Source organism: Garra rufa, chromosome 20 (genome assembly GCF_049309525.1).
Source record: "Garra rufa chromosome 20, GarRuf1.0, whole genome shotgun sequence".
Lineage (NCBI taxonomy): Eukaryota > Metazoa > Chordata > Actinopteri > Cypriniformes > Cyprinidae > Garra > Garra rufa.
The window spans coordinates 34,411,104-34,424,107 of NC_133380.1; the positions used below are offsets into that span (position 1 = coordinate 34,411,104).

General features: G+C 35.1%; 1 protein-coding gene across 1 annotated transcript; it reads right to left on the minus strand.

Annotated features, from left to right (window-relative positions):
• Nucleotides 1-670: 670 nt before the first annotated feature.
• On the minus strand, nt 671-3,845 carry LOC141293530 (uncharacterized). Its single transcript, XM_073825556.1, has 8 exons — nt 3,833-3,845; nt 3,565-3,725; nt 3,090-3,222; nt 2,606-2,766; nt 1,870-2,023; nt 1,678-1,764; nt 870-1,040; nt 671-756 (listed from the first exon to the last, which is right to left on the minus strand). The coding sequence occupies exons 1-8, from the start codon at nt 3,843-3,845 to the stop codon at nt 671-673; spliced, it is 966 nt and encodes a 321-aa protein (XP_073681657.1).
• Nucleotides 3,846-13,004: the final 9,159 nt, after the last annotated feature.

The window sequence follows — 13,004 nt, forward strand, 5'->3', positions numbered from 1 at the left end:
ACCTTTAAAGTTGTCCAAATTAAGATCTTAACAATGCATATTACTAATCAAAAATTACATTTTGATATATTTACAGTAGGAATTTTACAAAAAAACTTCATGGAACATGATCTTTACTTAATTTCTTAATGATTTTTGGCATAAAAGAAAAATCTAAAATTTTGACCCATACCATGTATTTTTGGCTATTGCTACAAATATACCCCAGCGACTTAAGAGTTCTGTGGTCCAGGGTCACACACACACACACACACACACACACACACACACATATATATATATATATATATATATATATATATATATATATATATATATATATATATTTTTTTTTTCTTTCTTTCAGAACATGACAGATGGTTTCTCTAGATAAGACCCTTATTTCTCATCTGGTACTGTTTAAAGCCCTTTGAAGCTGCACTGAAATTGTAATTTTGACCTTCAACCGTTTGGGGTCTGTTGAAGTCCACTATTAAGGGTTTTTCATCAAAAACCTTATTTTCTTTTCGACTAAAGAAAGAAGGACATGGACATCTTGGATGACATGTGGGTGAGTAAATTATCAGGAAATTTTAATTTAAAAGTGAACTAATCCTTTAACAAAGACCCAACATGAGTAAGCACTTGGTGACAGAGGCAAAGAAAAACTTCCTTTTAAGAGGAAAAAACCTCAAGCAGAACCACGGCTCAGGGTGGGCGACCATCCGCCTCGACCAATTGGGGTGAAGGGACAGATAGAGATGCAATGGCCCAGCACTATACAAAGACTCACATATTCTTTAGTTAACTTATTTTCCCCACTTTGCATAGAGACAAATGGTCTGCCAAAACACAAGTGGAGAAACACAACCACTGGTGATGTCACTTACTTATTTTAAATGAAATCCCCTCAGCAGCTTTCAAAATGGCTTCCAATTGGTTTCTTCCATAAAAGGAAGGCTTCTTGAGGGTAAGGCTGTTGGGCAGTCCAGCAACTTGTATGGTCATGCCCTGATTCACCAGGGACTGGTAGGGGAGCCTTCCAGTACCTCCAGCCTCCTCTGAAAGACACAGGCACACACACACACGTTTTATGGGGACATTCCATAGGCGTAATGGTTTTTATACTGTACAAACCGTACTTTCTATGGCCCTACACCTACCCTACACCTAAACCTAGCCCTCACAGGAGATTGTGCATACTTTTACTTCATCAAAAAAACTCATTGTGCATGATTTATAAGCCTGTTTCCTCATGGGGACCTGAGAAATGTCCCCACAAGGTCAAAATCTACTGGTATTCCTATCCTTGTGGGGACATTTGGTCCCCGCAACGTGATGAATACCAGGTACACACACACACACACACACACACACACACACACACACACACACACACACACACACACACACACACACACACACACACACACACACACACACACACACAAACACAAACACACAAACACACATGTATGCACATGTTACACAAAGTTACACAGCTGGATAATTGTGACTCTCCCCTCTAGCTGCAAACATTCATTCTGGTAAGGTGTCATAATCTATTGGTTGATGAGCACATTAGATAAATTATTTATTTATTTGATAATAATGCCATGGATTCATGAAGGCATATTAGGTTATCAAGATAAGCAGTTTCTTTACATCAGCTTTAAAAGTATTTGAACATACACTTACTATATTTTTGGTTGAACAGATCTTGCACTTTTCCTACCAGCACACTGACTTGATCTTTAGTACTGGGTGTTATGGCTGAGGAGCTGGCTAAAGATGTAACAACAGACAACAATTAATTTCATAAAACTGTATTATGTATATTCACACTATTACGGGCCTGTGTCCATTTCTGTGGATTTTCATAAGCAATACCTTTGAAATGCAGTGCAAAGTTGTTCACTGTGTCCGTTGAGTCAAGGAAATCAGTGGCTCCTTTGCTGCTTAGTTCATACACCTCTAAGCTGGATTTTTGGCGGTCAAATGACAAAATGGCTGTTTCCACACCCAAATCCTCAAGCTTGGACACCTTTACAATATTAAGATAAACAAGACAACCACAAAAAATAGAAATATAATTGATTAAACACAAAATAGACAAAACCTACTTTTAAAAATCCAACACACACTAAAGGAACAGCTCATTACAGGGTTCGGCAATATATGAAAACAGTGTTGTCACACGTAGCAAATAAGTGGTCAGGGACCACCAGGGTTACATTAACTATACATTAACTGTGTTTACATAGAGTCCAATATCCAACTAATAATTTGACTCATAGCAATGTGTGACTACTAATGCTTCAATTGACCACCTTGATCTGAATAGACCAGCTTAACCAGTAGGAATTTAGTTTGAGAGGGTGGTATGAGCCTTTGACAATTTCTTCAATGTGAAAATATTTAATGTTGATAGCCTTTAAACAAAAATCAGCTGGAATATGTATTTGATAAGAATTAATTTGAAATTATATAAAAAAAAATCTACAGATAAACAATCCAGTTGTCTGTCAAACTGTTCTGCTCACATCACAATTGCTTTCACATCATTCTTGCATCGAATACTCTAATAATACCACTAATGCCAAGCAAATGAAGCCTCTATCCAAACCTCTAACTTTAGCTTCTTAAGGTGCATTTTAATTCGGGCGTCCCTCATTTCAGGGCTAAGGGCCTGCCCATGTGCCCTCAGTGCTGCTGCCTCTTCAATGTATTTATTTTTTTCATCTTCCCCCAATGTGGCCCACCTGCCCTTGATATCATTCATTGTGCCTAAGGAAAAAATAGTTGCACAGAAAACGTATTACTTTAGAGTCAGCATGTCTTTTTTTTAAAGTAAATTCATACAATGACAATCTGTCCAACACACTAATTTACTTGGGTTGTGAAACCCATTTCTCTATAACAACTCTGTTTAAACAAGATAACATGTAAAGTTGATGACCTGATGATTCTTTTTAAGACACACAGCAGTCTTACACTGATGAATGCAACTTGTAACCCTTGTAAAGCCCTGATGTAAACAGGGCTGCTATGTACAACAACAAACCATTTAGTTCAACAATTGAAAGCATCTGTTAAATATTGTCTCTCACCTTTGTTTCTCAATACATCTCTACAAAAAAGATTGTAAGGTGACAGCTCTCTGATATGAACTCTGGCCTTTGCTGGCCGGGGCTCAGAGGTAGCTTTTGTAATTATGGATCTTTTGTAATTACCGATCCAGTTCTGAAAAAGAAAAAAATAACAAAAGTATTAGACCAGGGGTGCTTAATCATGTTCCTGGAGATCTACCTACCTGTAGACTTTAGTTCCAGCCCTGCTCCAACACCGATGTCTGCAATTATCAAGTGCTACCTAAGAGATTATTTAGCTGGTTCAGGTGTGTTTGATCAGGGTTGGAGCTGAACTTTGTAGGATGGTAGATCTCCAGGAACAGGATTGAGCACCCCTGTATTAGACCAATTAAACTGAATTTTAACAAAACACTTAATTTATACAAGCAGTTCTTTAGAATGCTATATTTATTTGACACGTTGATTGTTAGTGTGGCACTAAAGTAAACCTTACTTCTATGACACTGGTGTCCAAACACGTAGCTGATGCAGCTCTTGCTATTAAGGGTGAGCCGACATGCTTCATTCCCTCCTTAAAAAAAGAAATCAAGGTCTCCCTTTGCTTTTCATTAATGTGCGTTCTCTCTTGTTGAATAAAAACAAAGAAAGAAAAAGCTAGTCAGTAATAAATCAGTAATAAAAAAAACAGTGTTGCAGATCATACCATCGTTCTCGGACACACTTGTCTAATGCTTCTAGATTAGCAACTGTGTAAGGCTTACCTCTCTGAGCCATCTTTAACCTAAAACATAAACAGAGAGAAACTTGCACAGACAGATTTGTGAATGGGCCCTCTCTCTAAACAGCCCAAAACCAATTTTGGATTGTTCAACATAGACATAATGCATGGAAGTAATAAAAGAAACTTACCACAGAACTCCTTTGCAACTTGCTGGAAATGGTAAATGGAGAAAAAAAAATTAGGTAAAGAGATATTAATGTTTCACAGGCAGGCAGACCTGTGACTTTGGGTTTTATTTTTCAAGTTCAATGTTGAGGACAGCAATATATGTGACACACAGAGACACCACAGTCTATTTACTTCTAATACATTGCCAGTGTTCATCTTTTGCATGAAATGTAATTGTAAGCTTCCTCATGTGGGATCAAATGCAGTCAAGCTTTATTTTAAATTATAGTGAAGATTCCAAACATACCAAAGAGCCATAAAATACGTCTTGGGTTTGAATGTTTCACTGAATATGAGTATGATATAGCTTCAGTGACACAATATATGCAATAAGCAAAAAATAAGTCTTTACAAATAAGTTTTTAAAATTTTTACAGGCTAATTTTGCGTTTAACTAGTAAACTATTTCCCCATTAGCTTCAGACAAATGAAAAACATGCTAATTAGCAACGCTAATGCTCACATAAATCATATAAAGTAAGGACAGGCTTATAACGTAATATATAACGTTTACAAATGCAATTGCAAAACGGTTATTTCATGTCAACACTCATGTCACACCACCTTAAAACACATTTTCTGTATTGTTGTGGCTTATTGACTAATTAATTACAGTTTATGCTCATTTCAATGATCTTACCTGAAAATATCAACCGGAAAAACTGCGCGACCGCGACGTTCCCGCGTCATCCAATAGATTTCTGATTACCGGTGAGCTGGATTCCTCTGGGACTGGATCTGGAGTCTTCTCTATTAGTATCGCTGATTAACCATGTGGATGGATGATAACAGCCTTCTGAGCCTACCAGTAGGCGCAGCAGGCCCCTACTGGCCCATATCTATCAGCTGATAACCACTGATAACGCCCATTCAATCGAGTGATAACGTTCGAAGCGGGTGATTGAAGAAGGCGGCTTTCAGCTGAAAAATGACATTTGTTTAGACATTTGTTTAGATTACAGACTTTTTGTTGTTGTTTTTCAATTCAGTAGCATATGGCTGATGTGTTGTAGAGGTGGCTTTTCAAGGGATGCCTCATAGTGGGGTTTGGGAACAAATGTTTCGTTGTAGGTTGTCCTGAGGTCATGTTTGCTGTGCCGGGGCCGATATGGCTGCCTTTGACCTAGAAAGAGGTTCGTTTAGGGTCAGCTCTAAAACTTATATGCGCTATTAAACCTATATAACTAGTCATTGAACAACTATTATGCTGTACAGCCACTAAAAGTGGAGAAACAGTTGATAAATATATTTGGTAGCATTAGGCAAAATGCCTTATTTTAGCAAAATCATTTTGTGACACTTTTCCATGTCCACTACTTGTTATCACATGGTTTCAAGCCAACTTTTGCCCACCTCACAGCTCAAGATGATGTAAAAGCAGACCAATGTTACTTCTCAAGGACTAGAGAATAAATATGAGACCAGTGAGCTAGAGTTTACCTGCTGTGAAATGTAAATATTTTACCTTCTGAAGCTGGCTTGGGTTCATTTTCTGTCTTCTACAGTTTAGGGGGACAAAATCTTTCTGCATGGTTGTAAGCATTTGATCTGGCTCTAGAAAAACAAGATCAAAGAAATATTTAATATTAATTAGATTAGTGATCATTTAAAAACTATTATATAGTTAAATATAGTTTTTTAATATTATTTTTAGATTTTATTAAATCTTTTGTTGTGTCGATACTATAGTAACTATACTATTACTATAGTAATACTGTAGTAAAAAATTCTAACTTGAAATAAAATAAATGTTAACTGAAATAAAATTTCAAATATTAATCATTTTCATTTAACTAAAATAACTAAAACTGAAACATTAAATTAGTAAAAACAATACTTACATTTTAAAACAACAAACTAATTAAAATGAGAAAAATACCAAATCATTAACTAAAGTTAACATGAAATCAGAAAATTCTAAATAAATAAATGTAAAATATTGACAAAACTGTAATAGTATCTCAATGATGCAAAAAGTGTGCTTTGTGTAGTAACATTAAAATTATTTATTAATTTAATTCGTTATAAATTATTCAATTAAATTTAAATTAAATTAAAGTAAAAAAAAATGTTAACTGACAAAAAAAAAAATCATATATATAAACCTTTTAAAAAACTTTTTCAAGAAAACATTTCCTATTTTTATTTACTTTAACTTCCTGTACTAAATAACTAAAATAAAAATAAAAATTAATAAAACAATAGACATATTTAAAAACAACATAAACTAATAAAAACGACAAAAACACATAACAAAGTTACTAAAACTTTAAAGTTAACATGAAATCAGAAAATATAAATTAGAAAAATAAATATAAAATATTACTAAAACTATAGCAGTATCTCAATGATGCAAAAAACAACAAACTAAAAACAACAAACTAATAACAATGACAAAAACACAAAACTAAATTACTAAAACTTTAACCGAATTTAACATGAAATCAGAAAATATCAAATAAATAAATACTTATAAAATATTAACAAAAATAAAATAGTATCTCAATGATGCACAAAAACGCTGCAGGTAACTTATAAATGCTCTTTCTGTAGAAACATTAAGTGTTTTTATTCTTTTTTTTTATATATAGTTTTATTTTCAACTGTAATGTAAAGCAAAACATGTTGTATAATCAAACATTACAAACATTTTTCTTCAATAACAAGCGAAAAACCGAAACCGAGAAAGACAGACCAACACACACACACAAAAAAAAAAAAATTATTAGTTATTTTGCAATAAGAGACGGTAAATGTTCCAAAAAAGAGCCCCAAATTTTTTCAAAAGATTTTGGTGATTTTCTGACATTGAAAAGGATTTTCTCAGGGGTGCAATATGAAAGGAGCTCGTTGATCCAGTGTTTTCTAGAAGGAGAATGAGTCGACTTCCAGTTCACTAATATACATTTTTTCCCAGCTGTACCAGCCAAAAGTATGAAATATTTTTTATGATGAGACAAATCTAATGACTCAGTATCCCCTAATATCCAAACTCTAGGATCATAACTGATTGGGATTCCAATAACCTTTGAAGATATATTAATTATATATTCCCAAAAATCCTTCAATACGGGGCAATTCCAAAGCATAAGAAGTAAATTGCCTTCAAATGTTTTACACCTTTGACAATTGGAAGGTATAGTAGTGTTTAACATGTGGAGTTTGTGAGGGGTATAATATGTTCGATGCAGAATATTAAATTGGATTTGTCTATGTTTGGTGGATATAAAAGTAGTCTGCATTCTTTCCATAACACTTTCCCACTCTACCAGGTTGTGTGTGCAGTCAAGATCTCCCTCCCATCTCTGCTTCAAGACCACATTATCAAATGGCTTAAAACGGTTTGTCAATGTACTATATCCTATCGAAGCAATACCTCTCGGAGAGGACAGAATCTTGTTAAACATGACATTTTCAAACGGCGATAAATGTTGGAATTCTGGGAAATGTCTTAGAGGTGATCTCTTTGACCCAATGTCTGACTTGCAAATATTTGAAAAAATTATGTTTAGGAATATTATATGTCTGGGATAGCAATTCAAAGCTCATTAAGGACTCATTGGCATACAAGTCCTCCAGTGTCTTTATTCCTTTACTCACCCATGCTTTTAAGGTGCTATCAACAATACCAGGGGGAACAATAGGGTTTTCAGAAAAAGGTAAATGTCTAAGTGGGACAGTATTAAAGCTGCATAGATTATGTGATTCTACCCAAGTAGAAAATGTATTAAGTATTAAATTATTTTTAGTGAATGTAGATAAATAACTTTTTGACCCCAAAAAAGGAACAACGCTTAGTGGGATGGAACTCATCTCCCACTGTTCTATATCTGACCATCTAGTATCGACCTTATCAGGGTGGAGCCAAATCCATATAGCCCGAAATTGCGAAGCTAAATAATAATGTCTAAAATTGGGAAAATTCAGCCCACCTTTCTTATATGGTGCTTGAAGTTTAAGAAGTTTTACTCTCGGGTTTTTGCCTTTCCACAGAAAGCTTGAAAATACTTTATTTAGTTCCTTAAAGTATGCCTTAGGAATGTTCAAGGGGAGACACTGAAATTTGTACATATATTTAGGTAAGATGTTCATTTTTACAACATTTATTCTGCCTATTAATGATATGGGTAAATCTTTCCATTTCTGCATGTCATCTTTCACTCTGTCCAGAAGTGCAGAGTAGTTTTTTTTGAACATATCATCTTGTGCTAAATCAATGTGAATACCCAAATATTTAAACCCATTACTACACAGTGTTAGTGGTTTAACTATATATTTTAACTCATTTGGTATATTAATAGGCAATGCTTCACTCTTGTCATAATTCAATTTGTAGCCAGATGTATCACTGTATTCCTGAAAAACTTGAAACAAGGGTGTAAGAGAAGATTGTGGACTAGTCAGATATATCAACAGATCATCTGCGTAAAGGGAAAGTTTGTGTTCGTTAGAGCCAATTTTAATTCCTTTTATATTGGTATGGGATCTAACAGCAATAGCAAGGGGTTCGATAGCCAATGCAAATAATAGGGGAGATATAGGGCAGCCTTGCCTACAACCTCTAGAGTCTAGACAATGTAAAAGTGCTTGACATAATACCATTGGTGTATATTTGTGCTTTAGGAGAGTTAAATATAATTTTTAAATATCCAATGAACTTAGACTCAAAACTCATGGCTTCTAAAGTTGCGAAGACAAAATTAGGCTCAATCCTGTCAAAAGCCTTTTCGGCGTCCATAGACAGAATAAACATTGATAGTTTCTGCTTTTGAGCAATATTAATTATGTGTAATAGCCTTCTAACATTGTCAGAGCCTTGTCTATTCTTAACGAATCCTGTCTGATCTGGATGTATTACTTTAGGTATAACAGTTTCCAATCTTAGGGCAAACAGTTTGGTCAGAATTTTATATTCAGCATTAAGGAGGCTTAGCGGCCTATAAGACCCACATTTTTGTCTGTCTTTCCCCACTTTACCTTTTCGGTTATATCTGAATTTAATAATTTATTATCTTCCTCACTGATCTTAGGTAACTGTATTTTATCTAAAAAGAATTTAGCATTGGTATTTCCCTGTCTATGATCAGTTTTGTATAAGGTTTCATAAAAATCCTTAAATAAAATATTAATTTCTTTAGGGTCATGTATATGTCTTCCGTCATTTGATTGTATCGAATGAATATATCGATCTGATTCTTCTTTTTTAATTTGCCATGACAATAATCTGCTAGTTTTATCTCCAAATTCGTAGTAATGATATTTTGTTCTGGCCATAATAGATTCAACCTTCTGGGTGCACATGTTATTATATAAGACACGTTTTTGAGTAAGTTGCATCAAACATTCCTCATTATTAGTCATTGAATGTTCTAATTCCAGTGATCTTATTTCTTTTTCTAACTCTACTAAAACAGTTCTCTTTTCCTTTGACTTATAAGACCCAAATGAAAGAATTTGTCCTCTCATAAATGCTTTAAGTGCCTCCCATATAATTGAATGTGAGGCTGAGTTAGCATTAGCCTCAAGAAAAATTTGAATCTGGGTGGACATATGCCGGATAAAGTCTGGGTCCTTTAACATGTACGTTCTAAATCTCCAGTTTTTGGAATAGGGTAAAATCACTTTTGTTTCCCACATAAGCTTAATAGGGTTATGATCAGAGATGGATGCAGGGAGGTAAATACAGTCCTTCACTTGGTGGGCTAATGATTTTGATGCTAAGAAGAAATCTATTCTTGAGTGAACATTATGCACATTTGAATAGAATGAATAGTCAGTTTGCTCTGGATAGAGATTGCGCCAAACGTCATACAGCCCCAAGTCCGTCATGCCTTGACTCAAAATATTTGCTGCTTTTGACTTAAGGATTTTTTTTGAAGATCTATCCTTCAAAGGATCTAAAACTAGATTAAAGTCACCTCCAAAAATGCAGTTGCCTTCAACAGTACACTGTAACCGATTTTTGTAATTTGAACAGTATTTTACTGTAATATCTACAGTAAGATACTGTAAAATGTATATACAGTATTTTACTGTAAACTGCAAAGGATTATGGGAAAATATATGATCACTACTGTAATTATCCACTACTGTAAATCCGTTTACAGTAAACTACTGTAAATTTACAGTAGTGAACTTGCCCGCGAAAAATTGACCAATGGCAAGGGCGATTTTTTTTCTCTCCTGCTGAGAGGAAGTGGCGGTAAAAAGGACAAAAGGAGAAATGTTGCACCAATAACTTGACAAAAAGGTTAGTATATTATTTCTGTTTTATGAAAAACTGAACAATTTTTATGATGTTTTCACTTGTTAACAGCAAACTAACAATATTCATCGTGTTTTGCATGTCGGTAGCCTTTTTTTCTGACTGACGGCCGGGGCGCAGCCATAACGGTGAAAACATGGACTGGTGAGTAACTTAAGGTGACATATATTAGTCGAAATAAACTTTAGTGAAACCGAGTAACGCGTTTGTATATTGTGCTGCCCTTTAATGCAAGTTAGCTCGTCTGACGAGCCCTTAACGTTACTCAAGCTTAACGGCGAACTGAGGTGAAATACTGAGGTAACGTAAAGTGCGTTAAGCAACACCGCTTTTTCTGTGGAGATTTTAAATAGTATTTTCAAGCCCTTCTTTTGCTTGTTATTTTCAAGTTTCTGGTCTGGATGTCGTCTGTAACGTCGGAGGTGTATTTTGGATCTTCTTCTTGTGAATGACTGCCATAGTATCGACGATAACATGAACTGGTAAGCTAGGGTGACCATATTTTAGTTTTCAAAAAAGAGGACGAGTGGTGGGGGGTGGGGTCCTAGTTTTGGTATCAAAATATGTCATTTCCATACCAAAACTACATATTTTACAGTCACTGTTATAGAGATTGATCATAAACACAGCTTAAAAGCTTCCTACACTCTTAAAAATAAAGGTGCTTCACAATGCCATAGAAGAACCTTTTTTGTTAAAATGGTTCCATAAATTTATTTGTTAATTTTATTGGCGAAAGAAGGTTCTTCAGATTATAAAAAGGTAAGAAAGAGATGGTTCTTTAAAGAACCTTTGACTGAATGGTTCTTCATGGCATCGCTATGAAGAACCTTTTAAAGCATCTTTATTTTTAAGAGTGTACCACAGTGGCCATCCTTCACAAAACTAATATCTACCACAGTTTTATCACAGAATGCAAAATGTTTCAATACAAGCATTTCAGCCAAATGGAATGTATGCAATATTTCAAGCTTTCAAAAATCAACCCGCCGCAACTGTTAAAATAAGCCCAATTCCGTGGAAAAAATGCGGATTTGGCAACCCTACATCCAACACTTACTGCATCCAAAGCGATTTAAATACTCCGCATATTGATAGCGACTCCATGATGCGCGAAAATTATATTCAATATTAGAATGTTTGCGGGAGACAACAGTCCCGCGCAAGGCTTTAATACAAAAACGGAGACAATGAATGGCGACTGTAGAAAGCAAAAGCCGAACCCCGGACATTTTGGGCGATTTAGGAATCCCGGCCGGACGCATTTTTTTAAGTCCAAAACGAGGACATGTCCGGGGAAAAGAGGACGTATGGTCACCCTAGGTAAGCTAATAATGGCCATAAGCCGAAGTTGACAAACTCAACGTTAGTCACAGAGCAGCATAATATCAACGCTGCTTCTTTATAGCTGGCAAGGTAATTCTCTTCAAATGATGTTTAAGTAAGAAATGTGTGTATCAATGTCGTATGTAACTTTATAGACGGTCTAAATTCAGTGACAGACGTGACATAAACAGCGCGCTAACATGAAACACTGAGGTAAAGCTGAAACACCGCGGTTAAGTGCTTCTTTTGTGTTTTATTTTCAAGTTTGTGGTCTCGTGGTCATGTCGTCTGCATCAGAGGTGTATTGGAGTCTTTTCTGGTGATTGCCGTCGTCGCAGTGCAAACAACAGGTAACGTTAAGCTTTTGCTTTCGTCAACTTAACTAATGTTAACGTTACTAAATTAGCCACAGGCTGCTGTTCTCCACTAACTCACAGAACGGGTGAGATAGGGCCGATTGCAGAACAGCAGAACCATACGTCACAGCAGTCACACGGCAGCAGCGCCACGGCAGCAGGCTCAGACGGTAGTGGGCGGAGTCTCCATCTGAGATCGAAAGTGGGTGAAAATAATGATCAACTTATATTTTTCTATATATTTTTAAACAGTATAAACTGAGTACAAAGCTCAAACAAAAAACAAAACAAAACTTGAACAATAGAATGTTTTTATTTAGTTAAACTATATTTTTACCTAATCATTTCAGTATTAACCAATTTTTCATTGTACATAATACCATGTACTATACACTATACCCATCATAAACTGGATTTTCCCAAAAAATATTACAAAATCAAACAAAACATAGCACAGAAGGCACACATTTAACAACAATAATAACCACACATTACTCACCTAACTAAATTAGTTTAAACCTAAAATAAATCAAAACTCTTTAAACATGCAATTAATCCAGAGGCATGATTTGTTCACACACTCAAATGTCCATATCATCCTTAAATTCAAAGTGAAGCATGAAGGGCTCTTTGGCCAGCAGACTCTCATCATTTGTTTCTGCCATTATAAAAGTTCATTATGTTGCTGCACATGAAATATAACGTGAATAACATTAAATAAATATTTTTTATAAGGTTACACACTGATTATTTATAACTTAAACCCCATTTTTCTACCCATCCGTTGGTCGCGCATATACGCCATGTTTGTAGTTTTTTTACACTTTTTATGCGTATTTGTAGTTCTAATCAAATCCTCGTTCAACACGCAATGTGTTGTGGGCAATATAATAGCCGTTAGAGTGCGCATTAATCCGTACTTCGAATTCTAAAGGTAAATTGTAGTAGACCTTCCGGAAATCTTTAGAATACTTTTTAGGACATACCAATTCTATTTTCGAATACTATTTAGGACGGATATTTTGTGGGACCTGATT

What these genes read in the sequence shown, in the direction of transcription:
- LOC141293530 (XM_073825556.1), bottom strand. An exon ending in CTTTGCACTGCATTTCAAAG is followed by an intron (nt 1,765 to 1,869) that starts GTATTGCTTATG and finishes TTACATCTTTAG; the next exon opens with CCAGCTCCTCAGCCATAACA. An exon ending in GGGGATTTCATTTAAAATAA is followed by an intron (nt 757 to 869) that starts GTAAGTGACATC and finishes GTCTTTGTATAG; the next exon opens with TGCTGGGCCATTGCATCTCT.